This window comes from Rhinopithecus bieti, unplaced genomic scaffold, assembly GCF_001698545.2.
Source record: "Rhinopithecus bieti isolate Rb0 unplaced genomic scaffold, ASM169854v2 scaffold_3854, whole genome shotgun sequence".
NCBI classification, from domain to species: Eukaryota; Metazoa; Chordata; class Mammalia; order Primates; family Cercopithecidae; genus Rhinopithecus; species Rhinopithecus bieti.
In genome coordinates this window covers 906,550-926,413 of record NW_016804356.1, presented here as the reverse complement: position 1 = coordinate 926,413, position 19,864 = coordinate 906,550, and the positions used below count along the sequence as shown (strand labels likewise).

General features: G+C 36.2%; 1 protein-coding gene across 1 annotated transcript in view; it reads right to left on the bottom strand.

Moving 5' to 3' along the window:
* XIRP2 (xin actin binding repeat containing 2) overlaps window positions 1-19,864 on the bottom strand; it is a 77,160-nt gene that overhangs the window by 4,270 nt on the left and 53,026 nt on the right. The window contains 6 exon segments of the mRNA XM_017867495.1: window positions 1,941-2,074; window positions 4,143-10,852; window positions 10,854-13,510; window positions 14,173-14,306; window positions 15,348-15,420; window positions 16,133-16,243. Coding sequence (XP_017722984.1) covers window positions 1,980-2,074; window positions 4,143-10,852; window positions 10,854-13,510; window positions 14,173-14,306; window positions 15,348-15,420; window positions 16,133-16,243 — 9,780 coding nt within the window. The 3' untranslated portion in view covers window positions 1,941-1,979.

Genomic DNA, 19,864 nt, shown 5'->3' with positions numbered 1-19,864 from the left:
AAAAAAAAAAAAAAAAAAAAAAAAAAAAAAAAAAAAAAAAAAAAAGAGAGAGAGAAAAAAGAAAAAAATCCATGGGTATCTTTAAGAAAAAACATAGGTCTTATAAGGAACAGAAAATTAGATTGTTATCAGGCTATTCCAATACTTTATTCCAGAAGAAAATAAAATAATGTATCAAAGAATACAATGAAAGAAAGTGTAAGCCAAAGATTTTAATTTCAGCAAAACTGACTTTTTGTTATAAAGGTCACAGACAAATTGTTATCAGCATGTAAGAATTCAGTGAATACTGTTTCCATGAGAGCTTTTTTTGACGAGTCCACTAGAAACCAAGCTTTAATATCAGAACAACTGCAGAAACATCAAGGTAAGCATTGGTTGATGGGCATTAATATCTTGCAACCAGAAAACTAACATGAAATTAGAGCAAAAAGGGACATAACATGGTATGTAGTGGCTATATGATCTGAAATTGAAGGTGTGGTACAATAATTTATAAAATGAGGAGGGCAAATGTAATTTTTAAATGTTTTGATAATGAAATTAGTGGTGCTAATGGATGATACTTGCTATAGGAATGGAGAAAAGTATATAGCTTAAGAGGTATTTATGGGGCAGAAATTGCAGGACTTGGTGATGGCTTGAATGTAGGGAATGAAGGAGTGGAAGGAGTCAAAGATAACTTCATGCTTTGGTCACTGAGTTAATGTTAATGGCATTCACTGATACAGTAGCATAAAGACTGTACAATTAAAGAAGGAATTTAGATAGAAGAAAAAGGGGCATATTGAGTTTGCTGTACTTATGAGAAATCTCGTTGGAGAAGTATATCAGTCATTGAGATATAAGCATCTGATGCACAGAGAGATTTGGCCTAGCAGTACAGACTTCAGAGTCATTACCACATAGATTATTTAAATAATGGGAGTGGATGTGATTCACTAGAAAGAAGAGAAACGTTGAGAAGAATAAATTCCCATAACATAATTGTGAGGACCTCTTACATCTTGGTAATGGACAGAGAGTCCCCCACACAGGTGCCTGAGAAGGAGCACCCAAAGAGTAGGGGGAAAGCCATTATACTCTGTTGTCATGGAAACCAAGGGAAAAGAATGTTGCCATGAGGGTGTTAGACATTGTCAATTAAAGTCAGAAAAAATATAGTCTGAGAGATGCACATTAGATTTAAAAAAAAAAAAAAAAAAAAAAAAAATCAATTTTAGCATCTCAGACTACAGTCACACCAAATGTCACATTCAGTTAAATGCATTTACTTCAAGAGTATTGGAAAATGAATGCATTTTAACTGTGTGGATAGGGTGTTTCTGTTTGCTCCAGAGAAAAAACAGAGTTTTCTCTTACCTGTCACTGATATTTTCTAAATTTCAATTTCATTTTAAAACTTAGTCTAGCTCAGACAGGTAAATTCTAACCTACCCACCACTTGTTTTGGTATATGAAGTTTTATTAGAACACAGCCAAGCCCATTTATTTACAACCACACCCTTTTGTTTAGTTATCTGTGGCTGCTCTTGCACACTAATAGAAAGTGAGTAGTGACAGAAGCAGTATGGCCTGCAAAGCCAAAATTACTTATGATCTAGCTCTTAACAGAAAATGTTTGCTACCTCCTGAGTCTAGACTTTGGACTAACACACTAACTTAAAAATCTTGATTTGCAGAATAACTCAATTTTATTCATTTGTGTGATTTTGTGTTTGGACAAAAGGGATCCTTTAGATTTGATTAGAAAAGTAAAATTCCTAAAGGAAAAGGTCACAGAAATACCTAACAGAACATGAGCAAATCCCCCTGTGTGGTTTGTGTTAACCGATGCATCAGCAAGATCTGGAAAAATGTGCATCTTCCTAGAGATACGAGGTTATACGTATACTGCAGTCTCCTGGAATGTTTGTGGCAAAGACAATTAAACATTTTACCTCAGTTTACTGTTGCAATGGTGGCATCGGAAGCAGGACTTATGAAAATTCTGCTTGTCTGCCACTAGGCACTCCATTGGATAAACTGTCTTTTGACAAAGTATACATATTTCCTTGTCTTGGAGCAGCAGTTTCTAAAATTAAAATTTAAAAAGGCTTCTGTAGTGTTATCTTCAATCATATTGTAAAAACATAATAAAACAAAACAACATATTAACTGGCCATGCGGTTAAAGTGGAAAAGCTCTAAGACTATTGTCCTTATGGTGCTTCTCTGGACAGAGACTAACCTATCATCAGGTTTAAGGGTCTGGTAGGATAGTCTACATTACTCTAGTGCCTCTACCATTTATAGATTGTACGAGTAGACATTTATAATTAAAAAAAATACATGAGTAAAATATGTTCATTAGACATATAAGTACATCAAAAAGATATATGTGCATATATGTGAGTATATAATATACATCTATATATAATACTCAGCAATGGGTAGCTCTGAGAGAACTTACCATTCTAGATAATTGAGTTTTCCCTATATATAAAGGCTTGTACCTAACCTAGTCAAAAGTTTTTACTTCTTAAAACATTTTAGATAGATCTTTCTAAAATATATACATACGTTTTTTAAGCCAAGGACATTGTATTTGCTTCAATATTTTCTTGATGACTTAGAGTTGACTGTAAGATACCAACTCTTAACTGTAATGCAATGAGACTCCTGAATACATTAAAATGCTCAGGGTCATTTGTCCTCAATCTAACTGGCTTTAGATTGTGGAGCTTTCTGGATTCTTGCATCTGCTTGTATAGTTTTCCTATATCTTTTCTTGCTCCTCTAAAGCACCTATGCTCACTTCCTGTGGCTTTCATGTAAATGTCAGCCCCTGTGAATAACAGTGGTTCTATTACTAACCAGTGTTTGTATAGTGGTTTAAAACTAACACAGAACTTTCACTTCACAACTGCTTTTTGTCCTCCCAGCGAACCTGTGAGAATGACTAAGCTTTGGTATCAGTTATTTATGAGAGCAAATATGCTCAGGGTCCATTATACAAATAATTGTATCTACTTTAGTGCCTAGATGGTCAATCTGGGCCACTAAGAGAACTCCTTTGCTTATTTGGTTCTAGTAGAGGACACATTTTTATGTTTATCACAAGTTTCTTTGTATGTTCTATGTGTTTTTGAGCTATCTTAACAGAAGCTGAGCATTTGAAATTAATTAGACAGCTTTGCTTAATTATGCCAGAAGCAAGCACATTAAGAACGATATTAACCTGATAAACTAGACACATATGTTGCAAATATGATGGATGCATAATTATTAGTTTCAGCAGTTTTTATTTTTAAGCTTGCTATTTCTTTCAATCTGTCTAAAAGAATGGACTAAACTCATGATGCACATTAATTATATAAAATTCTTTTATCATGAAGCCTCATTAATTGCAAGAAGTAGGGAAATGAGCTGTTCTTTGATGTTAAAAATTATGTACTAAGTTCATATGATTTAAACTTCCCTCTTTCCAAATAAAATCAAATTTTTAAAATGTATTGTTTATGCTCATTTGTGAATGAGGTTGATTGAGCGTGATTCAGAGTCTATTTTTCAGAAAAGTGAAAAAATCAGTTAAAAAATGTGGCATCAGAGAAAACTAACTCTATTCAATTCAGTAACAATAGTTGAATATATAAAAGGTCTAATTCCACACTTACACTTTTGTCAGAGATACAGACCAATAAAAATACTAAAGCACACATGAAGAATGTAAATTGTGTCTTGGACTTCTACCAGTCTGTACTGGACTCAGTGCAAACATCATTTAAACCTGGCAGTTAAAAATATGTCAATATTAGGTCAAGGGATATTATTTTTGTCTAGTATAATTGCATGAAATAACATTATTGCTATACCTGTTGCTTTATCCAAAGCCTTATTTACCTTGACAAATATGTCTCAGTAATCTGTATAATAGTATTTGTTATTCTCACACAGTGCAAGTAAATCATAATATATGCTTTTGTGAAAATAAAGTTGTAAAAGCAGGCATATAAAGAGTATACAAGCATACATGGGAAGCTGTTAGTTTCAGGTTATAGTGTTTGGTTGTTTCCACACACTCTTTAACTGCACATCGTTTTGGCTATGGAACACATAGCTTTAAATGGTTAATCTTCTTTAACACGTTGCAAGCTCATTTACCACTTATAAATGCAGATTCCTCTTGGAAGGCAGTTTTTATCTCAGTTGCAGAAGAATCTGAAGTTGCATATCCCAGGCTTTTAAAAACTCTTCCGCTCTCCTGCCACGTCTTTTGAAAATTTTTTCTGACTTCTTTGGGTGAATCAGAGATATCTAAAATATGTCCAGCAATGACATCCTCGTAGGTTGGTGGGGCATGCTTGAAGTCACAGCCAGATTTGCCAGCTTCTGAGCTATGTGATGAAGAGGTTTTCATCTTTGACTCAACAATGTGACTCTCAAATGCATCCATGCCTGAGACATGTTCACTTAGGGACCTTGTTTCAGAGCAGATCCTGGGCTGTTTAATAGGAATCTTTTCTTGCAGCTCTCTAGGATGTTTGCAAGAAAAATCTGTAAAACTCGTGTTTCCTAAAGACGTTAATCCAAATTCCTCCTGACAAAACGTACGACTTTCTTGCTGGATATTATGGTTTGTTTCTCCATTTGCATAAACTCTTCTGTTTAACTTTGCTTCAGAAACTGGGCCATGCTCAAATTCCCTGAACCATCTGTTTATTTCATTTTCACGGTCATTCACGAAATTTTCAGCCATTGGAACAGTGCGGTTGGCTGCTTCATATCTCTGCGTGTGCTCTGACAGGCGAGGAGGCACTTCAACCTTGCGGATGATTTCAACTGCATCATAGCTTTCAGTGTCGGGCACTATGGGATCAGTGGAATTGAGTCCACCATTGTGAACGTAAGTAGCCCTTTTCTCCACTTTCCTGATTTCCTCTTGAGCTTCCATAGATTCTCTGGAGGAACCACTAGCAGTATGATGTATATTTACTGGTATTGTGATTGTAGGTGGAGAGTCCCTACCACGAGTTTCTATCTTAATTTGACGACGAAGTGTTGCAGGAGACATGATGATTTCAGACCTCTTCTCTACAATTGGAACCGGGGTGACCGCTGGACATGGGATGGCCCCTTTGGATAACTTTGCAGTGGTGTCTTTGAGTCTGACGAGTTGTTCAGAGTGACTCCTGGGTGGAGAAGGGGAAGTGTTTGCTCTGTGAATTTCAGATGTTTGCGACATGGGCCTTCTTGGTGGGGGTTCAACATAACTGTCCTTTTTAGGGGACTGAGAAAGCTCGTCCTTAGTAGGCGTTTCCCTTCGTCGGGCAGTAGATTCTATTGTGATAAAAGTTGGTGACGGTGGGCGTGTTTTTAAAGAGGGAGGAGGAATGTTGCTCTCATCGAGTTTAATTTCCTGATGGGTTTTCACGTGACTATGAACAGCTGCTTCACGATGAGCTGCTACTTGGTGCTGTCCTGTTTTCTCTTTGGCAATTTTATTTTCTTTCTGTTCACTATTTTTATTATTGCTGGCATGAACATTAGATACTTTGGATGATGTTTCAAGACTAGTGGGTTTATTTCCCGATTTTCCTGTTTTGGAGGACATCATGGCTGTCTGAATTATATTTTCATAGAACACAAGCATATCTTCTGCTTGAGTTTTAATATGTGTTATTTCTTCTTTTACTTTTTCTAAATTATTCTCCATGGCAATGTGAACTGCATATTCTCTCTTTTCTTCACTTATCAGCCATCCTGGGATAGTATTTAACAGTGTCTGAAATGTTTTAAGGCCACTTTTACTTGGCTCTGCTTCAAACTGCTTTACTCTAGACAAAATCTCTTGTAGTTCTTCACGTTTTCTCAAGAATTCCACTATATTTACGGCACATTTTCCATCGTCCTGCTGGGATTCTTTCACAGCAGAAAAGAATGATTTGTTCTGTGTAATCTCTTGCTTTGAATCTTTAGTATTAGAGAAGACTTGTTTCTGTTGTATGCCCTTGACTTCAAGACATTTTTCTTCCTGCAGACTATTATATGGCTGGGGCCATTTTTTATGTTCAACTTTACTTTCAGAGGTCTGTATTTGTGTTTGCTGAAAATTTTGAGTCTGTGAATCAAGATGTGCATCAATAACCTTTTGCTTGACAACCTTTGGTGCTGATTTATTCTTCAAAAGTTCTTGTTTTCTTTCAGTTATTAATCTCTCTTCTTTTCGACTAATCATTGATGGTCCCTTATTTTTTTCTTCGCTTCCTGGAAGTTTCCCTCTGTCAGATCCCCCAAATTCTCTTTGCTTCCCAGGAACTATCTTGAGCTTATCTTCATGGTTCTTCTGAATGGATTCTGTAGGCAATTTTATTGTCACTCTTTTCTCCTTCTTAGGTAGCTGGTAATGTCTTTCAGCCAGAGATTGCTTATGACTACATTCAGTGCTTGCTTCAGTTTTCTTGGTTTCCAGATATTGTTGTTTGGTAAAGGTTTGAACATCAACCTCAGATTGCTGTTTATGACTTTCATAGCTGTGGTCTGTTTCATTTAATGTATGATCTAGAGTTGGAAGCTTGATGGTTTTAACTTTGAAATTTGGGGAAATTGGTTTGCTTTGGGGCAAGTGCAACTGCTCCAAATACTTATTCTGTTGTGTTTGTTGGGCACTACATTCTTGGTGACTTTGTTTAATTTCACAAGCTGATTTGGATTGCATAATATCCCTTGCACTTTGTAAAACTTCCTTTTTCATCTTATCTTTGTCTTCTGAGGCTGCTAAAACATGGTGGAGCCTCTTGGCAGCGACTGTCACTGGCGATGTTGCGGAGAGCTGGTTATCAGAACACACTCCTAGTACCAGAGCATTACTTTGAGAGCCTGGGTTGGGTTGAACCACGGTGTGCTCTGAATCAATTCCAGATACGGAAACCTCCTCATTGGTTTTTCGTAATGGCATTTCCTTTTCCACCTCTGATATGTGTTGATTTCGGCTTTCAGTTTTAACAATGTTGTAGTAAGAACTCTCCTGTTTCTGTTTTCAAGTTCTTCTTTTGTTGTCTATATTTTCTTCAGCAATCATTAAAGGTGTCTTAAATTTTCTCATATAAGGTTTTGGACTTTGTTGTCCTGAACTCTCTGGAAATGAATGAGATTTTATAAGAGGTGCAATCTGTTTTTTCTTGGGTGCTGAAGTTCCTGGAACTGTGTGTGAGAGACAGTTTGCAGAGTCAACAAATAATTGTTTTCTTTCATCAAGACTCCTACTAATAACGTTCTGCTTTGTCTCTGTGTGTTCGCTGCTGGTCATCATCATTACTTTTTTCTGATCCTTTGAGGTAGTAATTTTACATTCCATATCTGACAGGGAGTTTGTCAATTCAACTTTGGGGGAGAAATGGTTCTTATTATCTTTTATATGCTTGGGAAGTTTGGGTTTGGGCAATGTGGGAGGTGGCAACACACCTGATTTTCCTGTTATGATTTTAGTCTGAGAATTCTGAGAGTTTGAGGCTTCTTTTTGGGAATATTGTTGCATGAAGGCTCCACTGTGCTTTTCTGGAGCAGAGGAGGAAAGGAGATGTGCTGAGTTTTGAGACGGAGTTGGAGGAGGAGGAGGCGGCAGAAACACCGATGGACTTTCTCTTTCAGATTTCTCATCTACTGGAGGTGGAGGAAGAGGCAGGCCCGGAAAGCTTTCAAATTCAGCCTTTATCTTCTCTGTGGACAGTGAGGGAAGAAACCCATTTTTTTCAGGAAACATCATGAAAGGAGGTGGAGGAGGAAGAGGAAATTCAATTTCAGATGATGCATTAGAAGGTGGTGGAGGAGGTGGAGATGGAGGTGGAAGGGGGCACTCACTTTCTTTTACATTATTCTCAGGGTTAAAGTTGATTGGATTCAAGGACCTTTCCATTGCCGTTTTTAAGTCTGTGGAAGTATTTGTCTTCATTAGAAAGTCCTGGCTTTTCAAGTGAACATCAGTCTCCTGCTTTTTGTTGGTTGTCTTAAATGTATTGTGATTTTTTTCAGAGACTTTCACTTCTGTTACATTGGTTGTGTCTTGCTCTACAGGCAAAGGCTGCCACATTGGTTGAAGGTTTATATTCTTTTGCTTTATATTCTTATTAGAATATTTTGTTTCTTGCTTTAACAAAGTTTGCTTCTGAAAGTCCCCTGAAATGTCGTAAGTTCCTCCAACTGGCATGCTGACTGGATGCTGGGTGGGACTGGGCTTGGAGTTTTGTGTATCAGTTAATATTTTAATATTTTCGGTCTTTTTAGGACTCTTTATATGAAAAGCCTCCGTTTTCTGGTGGTCATTTCTCCATTCATATGTCTCTTGCTTTCCAATGGTTTTATCAGCAGATTGGACGGAATTAAAGGCATCATCCTTCTTCAGCTCTCTCACTTCCCTGTCTGATTCTTTAGTTTTTAGATTATTCTTAACTGATACAGTTGAGGTTAAGTGTCTGCTCATATATTCATCTCTAAGATGCTGTTCTCCTGTGATATCAGTCCAGACACCCATTTTGTCTCCTGATTCCAAAATATTTTTAATAGATTTATGGTGTGAATTAGATGGTCTTCTAAGGCTTTTCTCTAGAGCATCATTGTTTTGTTCACGATCTATGACAATCTTTACACTGGCTTTGGGGGCTTTTGGAAGATTAACCTCAGTTCTTTCTTCTAAATTGCCATGACAAGATTTTCCCATAGTTTGACTGAGAGTATCTGCTCCCCCTTGCCACTTGGCTGCTGGCTCAAAGGGTGCTGGCTTTGGCTGAAGAAGACTATTTTTGTTCCTCTGGACAGCAACCTGATGAATATCTGTTTTCTGTTCTCCTGAGGATCCTGCCATCACAACTTGAGCATCTTTTTTGATTACACCTTCTTTATCTACCTCTTTGAAACTTCTTTGTGCTTCTTTCAAAGACCTTAATGATGTTTCCAGGTCATCTTTGAGAAGCTCCTTTTTCAGAATTTCTGTCCTTGTATTTGTAGCTTTTTCAAGACATTCAATAGCTTTCTCAATATCACTAGGGATGCCATCAGGCTGTTGAGATTCTTTCCATCGATGGCTAGATTCTTTAAGTGACTTGAGTGTGGCTAGCATGTTACCTTTTATAATTTCTTCTGTTTTTGTCACTGTTTTCTGATTTACAGCCTGGCTGAGGGATTTTAGGGTTGATGCCAAATCACCTTTTATAATCTCTTCTTTGGGTATCTTACCAAGTGTACTCTGAGGCTCGGTCATAAAAACCTTAACTGTATTATGCACATCTCCAGGGATGATGTCAGTTTCACTAACAGTACGTTCAACCAGAGACTGCCTTTTCTTCAGTAACAGTTTTGTGCCTTCAACATCACCACCAATAATTTCTTTCTCTCCTTCTTGTTGCTTAGCTGTCAGTGTCTCATTTGACTCTGTGTGGAGTTGTTTGAGATAATCCAAAGCTCCAGCTTCTATGCAGGTTGTGAAAAACTGAACATTTCCCCTCTCAGAGGCATCAATTTTAGCCCTTTCAGATATTTTATTGTTTGATGTGGAAGACAATAAATTATGAATGGTACGTCTGACATCACCCCCTATTACTTCTTCACGCTCATTTGTGTCACCATCATTTTCATGAAGAAGACAATAGATAGTCATGTTAATATCTCCTCTTTCATCTTCCTGAATTAAGATGCCTTTCTTTACAGATCTTTCCTCAGAGAACAGGGTTTTTATTGCTTGTTGTACATCACCTTTCACTATCTCTTCTTTTTCAGCATGAAATTCAGTTGATTTGTTTAATAATTGAGTTTTAGTCAAATTAACATTTCCCTTCTCTTCTTCACTAACCAAAATCTCTCTTTTAGTACAGTCCCTTTTGGAAAGTAGGTTCACCATTATATTTCTGAGATCAGCCCTGATAATTTCTTCTTTCTGTATCTCAGGAGATGCTTGGTTCATTAGCTTGTATTTTGCCATTCGAACATCCCCAACTTCATCAGCTTCAATGATGATTCCAGGAGCCTGGATAACTTTTTGAGAGTAGAGATCTTCTAAGGTTTCTTTAATGCTCTTGCCAATAATTTCTATCTTTTCTATTCTATTTTCATTAAATTCAGGAAGTGGTGTTGTTTCAAAGAGCCATGTAGTTGTTTTGACATCAGAAGGAGGGATTTCTTCCTTGGTCATTTTTGTGACACCTTTATGTGCTTCCATAATAGAATCAAAAGTTTGATTTTCAAAAAGCCACACAGCCTGCTTAACATCACCTTTCTGCACATCTTCCTGGGTGACTGTCTTGATATTTTCATATTCTAACCCTTCTCCTCTCAGTTCATCTAGAGTGTGGGTTTCAAATAGCCAAGTAGATGTTTTGACGTTGCCCTTTTGTATTTCATTGACACATACTGTTCGTATATAGTTATTCTTATCAAAATTTTCAGACTCAAAGAATTGTTTACTTGTCTTTACATTGCCACCTTGTATATGGTCAACAGTGGGCACAATATTATGTGATTCTTCAGAAATCTGATCCAGTGGCTGAGTTTCAAACCTGTATCTGACAGAACTAACATCTCCCTTCTGAATGTCTTCTTGTGTGACAGCTTTAATAACGTACACAGTTTCTGATTTATTAATAGAGTCTAATGGCTTTGTTTCAAAAAGCCACCTTGTTCCTCGCACATCTCCATGAATTACCTCTTCTTTTTTAACTGTGGTTACTTCGTGATAGGACCCTTCTCGGTCTTGAATTGCATAGAGTGGCTGGGTTTCAAAGAGCATTCTGTAGCTTTTTACATCACCCTGCATTACTTCTTCAGTAATTGTTTTCTTGGTGCTGATATAGTCAGATTCTTCTTTAATCTCATCTAAAGAAAAGTCTCAAAATAAAGCACCCCTTTCTTACATCGCCACCTTGTATGTCTGTCACCGTCTTAACACATTCATCACCTTCTTGGCTTTCTTTTATCTTATCAATTGGTTGGTTTTCAAAAAGCCACCTACAATTTAAAACATTGCCTTTTGAATATCTTCAGTTTTAAGGTTTTGATCTTTTCAAAACTTCCTCTGAACTGGAACTTATGGAATCTAAGGACTGATTTTCAAATTTATACCTCATGCTAGAAACATCTCCAGCTTGTATATCCATTTCAACAGGCTTGATTTCCTTCACTTCTTCTCCTTGTATGCTGTCCAAATTTTCTGTCTCAAAAAGAAAACATGCTGTACGAACATCCCCACCTTGGATCTCCTCCTGTTTTACAGTTTGCAATTTGACTGTTGTTTCAGAGTCATCTTTTATGGTATCAAGTGGCTGAGTTTCAAAGAGCCAAGTACAGGTTTTGACATCTCCCTTATGAATTTCTTCACTGCTGGTCATTAACGAAACTTTTTCATAAAGAGACTCCATTGGCTGGGTCTCAAAAAGCCATTTACAGGTTTTGACATCCCCTTTAATAATATCTCTAGCTTGTTCAGTTTTACTTTCTGTTTCTTCCACATCACTAAAATATTTAATTGAATCAAGAGGTTGGGTTTCAAACAACCATTTGGCAGATTTCACATTTCCAGTCTGTATTTCTTGAGCAGATATTCCTCTAATTATTTGAAATTTATGAATGCTTTCATCAAACTGGTCAATGGGCCTTGTTTCAAAAAGCCACCTACAGCTTCTTACATCACCTCTTATGATTTCTTCTTGCTGGACTGTCTTTACTTGATGATATTTTCCAAGGGGATCTTGAATGGCATACAGTGGTGTTGTCTCGAAGAGAGATTTATTTAACTCTACAGCACCTCTTGTGACTCCTTCCACCTCTATTTTATGTGATGCATCAAATTTAATTAAATTGTTTGATTCAAAGATATGTGTGTAGTTTTTCACATCTCCTCTGTCAACTTCTTCAAGTTTCACTGTTCGTGTGTACTCCTTTTTATCTTTTCTAATGTCTTCCAGAGGTTGGGTTTCAAAAATCCATTTTTGATGCCTAACATCCCCTTTTTCTTCTTCAGAGGCAGTGATTTTTTGAAGCTTTCCTATATCAGGACTGTCTTTTAATGCCTCAATTGGAAGTGTTTCAAAGAGATGCTTAGTAGTTTGTACATCGCCCCCTATTATCTCCTCATGTTGTAGAGGATCTGCATCAGGAACTTCTTTTAAAATGTCTAATGGCTGTGTTTCAAACATCCAACACTTTCTGGAGACATCTGTACCTATTATTGTTTCCTTTTCAATGATGACCTCTTCTGACTCTTTGATTTTCTCCAAAGGTTGGGTTTCAAACAACCACTTTGCCTTACTCACCCCACCTTTGACATTTTCTTCCATGGATATTCCTCGGACAATTTTAATTTCTGTGATATCTTTGTTAATTGTGTCCAACGGCTGTGTTTCAAACATCCACCGTGCTGTTCTTACATCTCCTTTTTCAACATCTTCCCTGTGAACAGTTTTAATTTCCAGCATTTGACCTGAACCATCTCTAATAACATATAATGGTTGAGTTTCAAAACATTTTATACTTCTTTTAACATTTCCCTTAATTTCTTTGAGCTCAGACCTAAGCTGCAGTAAGTGAACCTCATCCACTGAATGAAGCTGTCCAAGTTGATCTAGATGTTGAGTTTCAAACATGTATCTGACAGTCTTGACATCCCCCCCAGTTATGTCCTTACTGATAGTTACCGCTGATTCTTCTTGACTTTGATGCATTTTATTCATTGAGTCCAATGGCCTTGTTTCAAACATCCACCGAGCTGTGCAGACATCTCCTCTGGCTAGCTCAGGAATTTTCTCTGCATTTTCTACAGTGTCAGAAGAATGAGCCCCAAGTGTGTCAATGGGTTGGGTTTCAAACATCCATGTAGTATATTTCACATCGCCACCAGCAATGATTTCTTGATCAGCAACACCCCTGGAAATGTCACCTTCATCAGGAGAGCCATTGTTAATGGAATCCAATGGTTGATTCTCAAAGATCCATCTAATGGACTGCACCTCTCCCTTCAGAATTTCATCCCATTCCAAGTATTCTCTTTCTGAGTTCAGATCTTTTTGAGAACTGTCATTTGTGTTTTCAAAAACATAACGGGTTTGTTGCACATCTGCTGAGACTGAACTCCCTGAGTTCATTTGACTAGAAACAATCTCAGAAACCTCACTGATATAATCTTTTTCTAAGTTTTTTCTTAACTCAGGATGGATGTGTTTATATAAACGGTTTAATTCATACAAATTTCTTTGCTTGGAATATACATCTTTGGGGACTGGTAGTCTTCTAGGAGGACTGGGTAGTTCAGGGGACTGGGAAAATGCTGTCACATCTATTGAAGTTTGAAGTACGTCAGGTGGGGGAGGAGGAAATTCTGTCATTCCTGAAGAAGTAGCATTAATTTGTGCCAGAGTTGAGGAAGTGATACTGTGATCACCATATCTTGTGGTTGATGTTTCCTTTCTCTGGCTGGTTGAAATGCAAGAAGTGGAAGAGGTACTCACAACTGATGATGGCTTTAAAGTCTCTTCACATTCACATTCAATCTTTAGGGGAGAGAAAATCAAATCTTATAAAGGTGAGTGTAGTGGCAGAGACTTCCTAGGCACTGCCCTTCATTGGTCTGTAACCTGGACCCTACTATGATATCTCCATTGGGAACAATATGTGATGTACTCATTTAGAGACCTACTTAGGAATAATAGTCAATATTTGTCACTATCTTTCCTATAATCCATTTTTACTTGTAAAGTTATATTTGCCATTCAATGCATCAAGGACTCAATATTTTAAAATTTACATATAATTGTGATTTTTTTTCCCTTTACTTAATGTGGTATGCAGAGTAATCTAGAGGGAAACAGTAAAAGTCTTAAAGTACTTTTGAGGGTTGTTTCCTTTTCCTTGGAATTTAAAACAGAACAGAGCAAGCATCTGGCATTTAAAATTGATTTAATTACTTTAATGTTAATTATTAGACTTTAGAACATACATAACTTTTCTTCCCTTATTTTCCTCTAGTGAGAAAAGTTTTACTCTACCTCCTTTTGCATGCAGGTCAATATTCTCCTTATAGAACTGAATAAATGCTAGTTCAGAATTTTTGTTTTTGTTGAAAAGCCACTTCAAATTTCAGTAATTTGAAAATGTTATACATTTAAGCTTGGTCTTACACTTAATATGTTTCTGTGTAAAGAAATGACTTTACCTTAATCTGCTTTGCTGGAGTTGTCATCTCTTTGTCAGAGTAAAGGATCTTTTCCTGGGCAGACTTTTCAAACTGCTCTTTTAACAACTTAGTCGAAACCTTTGGAATTTCTTCATCCTCAGGTGTATCAATGACTATAAACAGAAAAACACACCAGGGATACTATGTAATTACTAAAAATTATGTTTAAGAAGAAATTACGGCTGGGCATGGTGGTTCATGCCTGTAATCCCAATACTTTGGGAGGCTGAGGTGCGAAGATTACTTCAGCCCAAGAGTGTGAGACCAGCCTGGGCATCATAGCCAGACCCTGTCTCTACAAAAATTAAAAAAGATAAAATTATAATGCTATGGGAAACTTCTCACAATGTACATTAAGTAAAAAGATTCAAGGTACAAGCATACATATGTCATTATTTCATTATGTAATTTAGGAATATAGGAAGAACTATAGTAAATACAGGAAGAAAAATGTTGGTTATCTCTGGATTTTCCAAATTTTCTACAAGCATATTCTACTTTTATGCTCAGGAAAAAATAATAAAATGTATAAAACAAGAAAAGAAATTGCAGAAGACCTACTTTCTTAAGCAATAAAACCAAAATAAAGATATAGTCATGTCATCAAGTAAAGTTTTGGTCACAGTTGGCTTAAATTTTTTTTTTTTTTTTTTTTATTTTTTCAGGGTAGCAAAGCTCATTCCATTTTTACAGACAAGACAAACTACGTCCAGCCTTGTGCAAACTTGCACAAATTTGGCTGTAGTCTAATCTCATATCTACAGATTGGAGAGCTGGACTTAATAGTGCTTAAATCTGTTATTAAAATTAATTCAGTCTAGATAACAACTCTATTCTCAGGGAGCTTGATAAACATCAAGTTTTACTGCAGGTCCCTGAGGCAAAAAGGAATTCAGAGGTGGTTAGCTTTAAGGTTTAGAATGGATATATCATAGGATTGATGGCCAGTAAACTAATTTAGAAACTTATTGCACCTATGACCACAGGCAAAATCTAATTATTTGTAGAAATCCTATTCAGCATTCCCTGGAACCATGAGTCATAGTTACTAAAGTTACTCAGAGGGGAGGATTGTGCTTTGGAAGTCATCCATTCAAACTCAAACACATCAATAGGAGGAAGGAGTATTGGAGTCAATAATACCAGACTCTTACCTGTTTCCTGAACATATTGATGAAACTGAGATGCTTGGTTTATTTCCTTGGTGTGCTTTTCAAGATGAGAGACCTGTATTTAAAGATAATTTGAAAATAAATTGTTTTTAAGAAGTCAATTATTTTAAGAAGTATTATTATTTACAAATAATACTCGTCATTTTACAGTGATTTTCACCCAATACTTTAGTGTACATTGAAAGATGCTAATTAAGCCTCTATCATTTATTTTAACACATGGATTCACTTATAATAAAATATATTTGAACTGACATCTAAAGTGCAATCATACTTTTATAGGTTGCCTATTTTACATTTATTTATTCATTTATTTTCTGAGATGGAGTCTCGCACTGTCACCTGGGCTGGAGTGCAATGGTGCGAACTCAGCTCACTGCAACCTTCGCCTCCTGGGTTCATGTGATTCTCCTGCCTCAGCCTCCTGAGTAGCTGGGATTACAGGCACATACCAGTATATCTGGCTAAGGTTTTTGGATTTTTAGTAGAGATGGGGTTTCACTATGTTGGCCAGACTGCTCTCGAACACCTGAGCTCATGATCTGCCTGCCTCGGCCTCCCAAAGTGTTGGGATTGCAGGTGTGAGCCACCGTACCAGGCCCTATTTTACTTTTAAAAGAATTCGAACTTGAAAGTGGAGAAAGAAACACTGATAGGTATTGATACTAGATACATAAGTAACAATAAATACAAACGCTTACAACAAAGTTGTAATTTCCATACAGTACTGGGAAGTGTTTGAAAGTACTGCCTTTCTAAATAGTTACCATTTCTGTTCCATGAACATCAATTTTCTGCACTTTGGACCCTTCTTGTTCATTTCTTGCCATTTCCTGGCTGCTTTTTGAAGTGCCAACCTGGCTGCTATGAATTGCCTCCTGAAAGCAAACAGACAGACAGACAATGCCTTAAGAAAAGTAAAAATTTTAACTTTTTTTATTTGTGCAATTTCAGTGACAATTTTTGGAAAAAAAATTGAGATTCTTTAGTATATTGGTTTTCTTGCTATAACAAATTACCACAAGTTTAGTGGCTTAAAACGGCATAATCTTAGGATCTTATACTTCTATAGGTCAGAAGCCCTGAATGAGTCTTCCTGGGTGTTGGCCAGTATCAGAAAGTATGCATTCTGTTCTGCAAGCTGGAGGGGACAATCCATTTCCTTGCCTTTTGCAGCTTCTAGAGGCTGCCCACTTTCCTGGGCTAACGGCCCTTGCCTCTATCAGACTGAGAACTTCTCATACTGCCATCTATCTGATACTGTCTTCCACTTTTAAGGACCCTTATGATTACATTGGACCAACCCAGATAAGTGAATATTATCTCATCATCATAAAATCATCTAATTAGCAGCCTTAATTCCATCTGCATCTTAATTCTCCTTTGCCATGTAATTTAATGTATTCACAAATTCTGGGGATTGGGACATAGTTATATCTGGAGACCATTATTCTGCCTGCTACCCTCAGCAAGCAAAAGTGTTAATGATGCATTACCCAGTATGAGAAAGATGAGCCTGAAAAAATATATATGTATTTTTGTTGTTGTTTACAAGTCACATTTTTATGTTACAAAAAGACATACTAGTCTTCAAATTGGCCATCCAGTATGATGACATATCCGGAGTTCAGTTGAAGAATATAACCATTAAATGTATCCAATATAGATTATTATGCTAGTTTATGTCTCCCTATCTTCACATGTGGAACTACTCTTGATTTTGATGAAGTTAGAACGGTTGACCCTTAATGAATTGCAAACTCGGAGCTCCTATTAATTTTGGTGATCCAGTCCTGCTTTTACTACAGAATGTGATTCTGACACAAGTATATGATTGATTGATATGATGAAGCAGTTAGCATACTGCTAAAATCTTAACATCCAAAATAAGGATACAGACAGATGACTCTTTACAATAACATATTTTGAATGTGCCTGAAGGTGGGACTTCACTTTTATCTTGATATCCAAATGAATAGTAAATACTATTTTGAGATTTGACTTTTAAAATTTGTCTTAATACAGAATAGTCGAGTGAGCAAGGGTATATTATCATTATTAATTAAAATAGTATTACTAAAATGTTTTTTGCAGTAAGTTAAAAAACTTTATACTATCAAATCCCAATCTCTTAAACTAATAATAAGTATAAAATTAATGCCAGTAGATGTATGAGACTTTTCGCCTCAAGGGTATTTGTTATACAGGGTTTAAAGTCTCATCAACCAAGGAGCAGTTAGTCATGTAGTTAGAGATGTTACAGTATAATCTGATCTTATTATACTTTTCTAGGAAGGAGAATTAAGAAAAAAAAGTTGAGGGCTTCCTAGAAGTCCTACATAAAACCAAAGACAAAATATGGACTTACACTTTTAAATGTAGATTGTATCTCATTAAATTGAAGACCACTGTAATTTCTTTTCCAAGCAGAATGCTTTCTAGGCCTAGTTAATAATCCATATATTTCAAATGATATTTGGTAACATGTTTAACACACTGTTTGTGTTAAGGAAAAGTTCACATAATGAATAAGTGAGGAGAGTACGCATGAATAAGATAGCAAACTTTCAGCAATACATTAATTCTATTCAAACACCTACTTGCGAGGAATGTTCTCAAAATTGAGGATAGAACTATGAACAAAATGCTTTAGTTTCTTGAGAAGGAGCATAGAAAATGAATAATCCATATTCATTCCTTCAAGTTCAAAGAATCAGAATTCCATACAACAAGATGCCTTGCATAATCAAGTTTTATTTGAGGCTACAAATAGCATTGTGCTGGAGAGAGCAATAACAATCATTGACAACTGCAGATATAAAAAAAAATGCATGGGCACTAATGACAGCTCTTTACATCTGTGACAAGTCTTTCCATCTATTAGGCATATAATGGGAATATTCTATGGCTTTCTCATGCACACACTGAGAATTAGGAAGTACCAATGAAACACAGTGAAGTAGCAAAGGAGAATGCACACCTGATTAGAACCAAGGTCCCTGTGAGGGGCACCGTGATCATTTCTGTAGAATCATGTCTCCGCCTAGAGGCCTACATGCCCGCTGTGGCCTGGGGACATGCTTTATTTGGCCTACACAGTGATTTTAAAGTTTTGAATTAGGTAACATCTACAAAAATAAAAAATTCTTTCTGCTTTTAAAAACTCTGAAGACTTGGTTAACACTGAGTTCATATTCCAACATGGCAGAGTCGGGCTTTTAATTGGGCATATACCTTTTAGCTGGCCACCATCACTATTATTAGCTAATATTTAAGAGCAAGTTGACATTTTAAAAAAAAAGCAACAAAACTTGTCTGGTACCCACGGAAATTTGAGTTTCAGATACCTGTCACCAATCTGAAAGAGCAGAGTTAGTGACATAAATCTCTGTATTGAGAGGAATTGCAAAATATTTGGAATAGAAAAACTGTAAATAAATGTAATTTTGACACACATTTTGAAAGTTATTTTCTGGGACAAACACTTTATAGTTAATGTGTATCTACTTGAGTAAAAACAATCTATGTCTATCATCTATAAATATATTTTCTTGTAGGAAATGACACAAAATAAAAGTACAAATGTACATAAATTTTGTTTAAAGTCGTAAGTTTCTACTTCAGCATTTATGTGCTATTTCCAGATAGAACTGTAATTGCCACACTAGTTTGGTATGTTAGCATCAATGCATCAATTTTACTGCCCCCTGGTTGCTGTATCTTACATAAAATACACCTTAAAATATCCCAAGCTTTTGTTTCTACCATTTACTGTTTCATATTTTGCAACTAGTTTAGTTTGGATGTAAAACCTGACTTTCTTTCTAAATGTTGGTGTCTATAGAGTATAGGGTTAGGTAAAAAGTTGCATCATCATAATGCTCAGGCAGAAATCAAATTAAATAAAATGTTTTAAACAACTCTGGTCAGATCACCATGCATAAATTTACACCAATAATTCATAAAATTGGTTACTGAAAATTAAATTTAAATATAGACCAGTCTGCAAGAGACAAATGCTATTTTGTTCACAGGTCAGTTAACCAGTAGTCAGGAATGGGAGATTAATCCTAAACCTCTCCTTTACTAGGTATGTTGTATTCTTGGGAAAATCATGAAATCATACTTAAACTCAGGTCTTTCATCTCATGAGGCATTAAAGGAAAGGAAAATAGATAATCTATGTGCTCTAACTTTGAAATCTAAAAAAGAAAATGCAGTACAACAGCAAGACAATATTATGGTGTCTGCATAGCTCACATCAGTCTGATGTGAGCTTATATATTAACCAACTATATAACAAAAATCTATTGTTGATATGCACATCTTCTAAGGAGATTTATCTTGCACAGGAAACTGTTCATATCCTGCCTATTCAACTTTTCATTTTTATATCATTATAGGGAAAGACATTGTACATTTCCCAATAAAATTGCAAACTCATTATAGTGCAATGAGTAAGGAAAAAGGACAGATTTTTTTTAAAGTTTTTTTTTTTT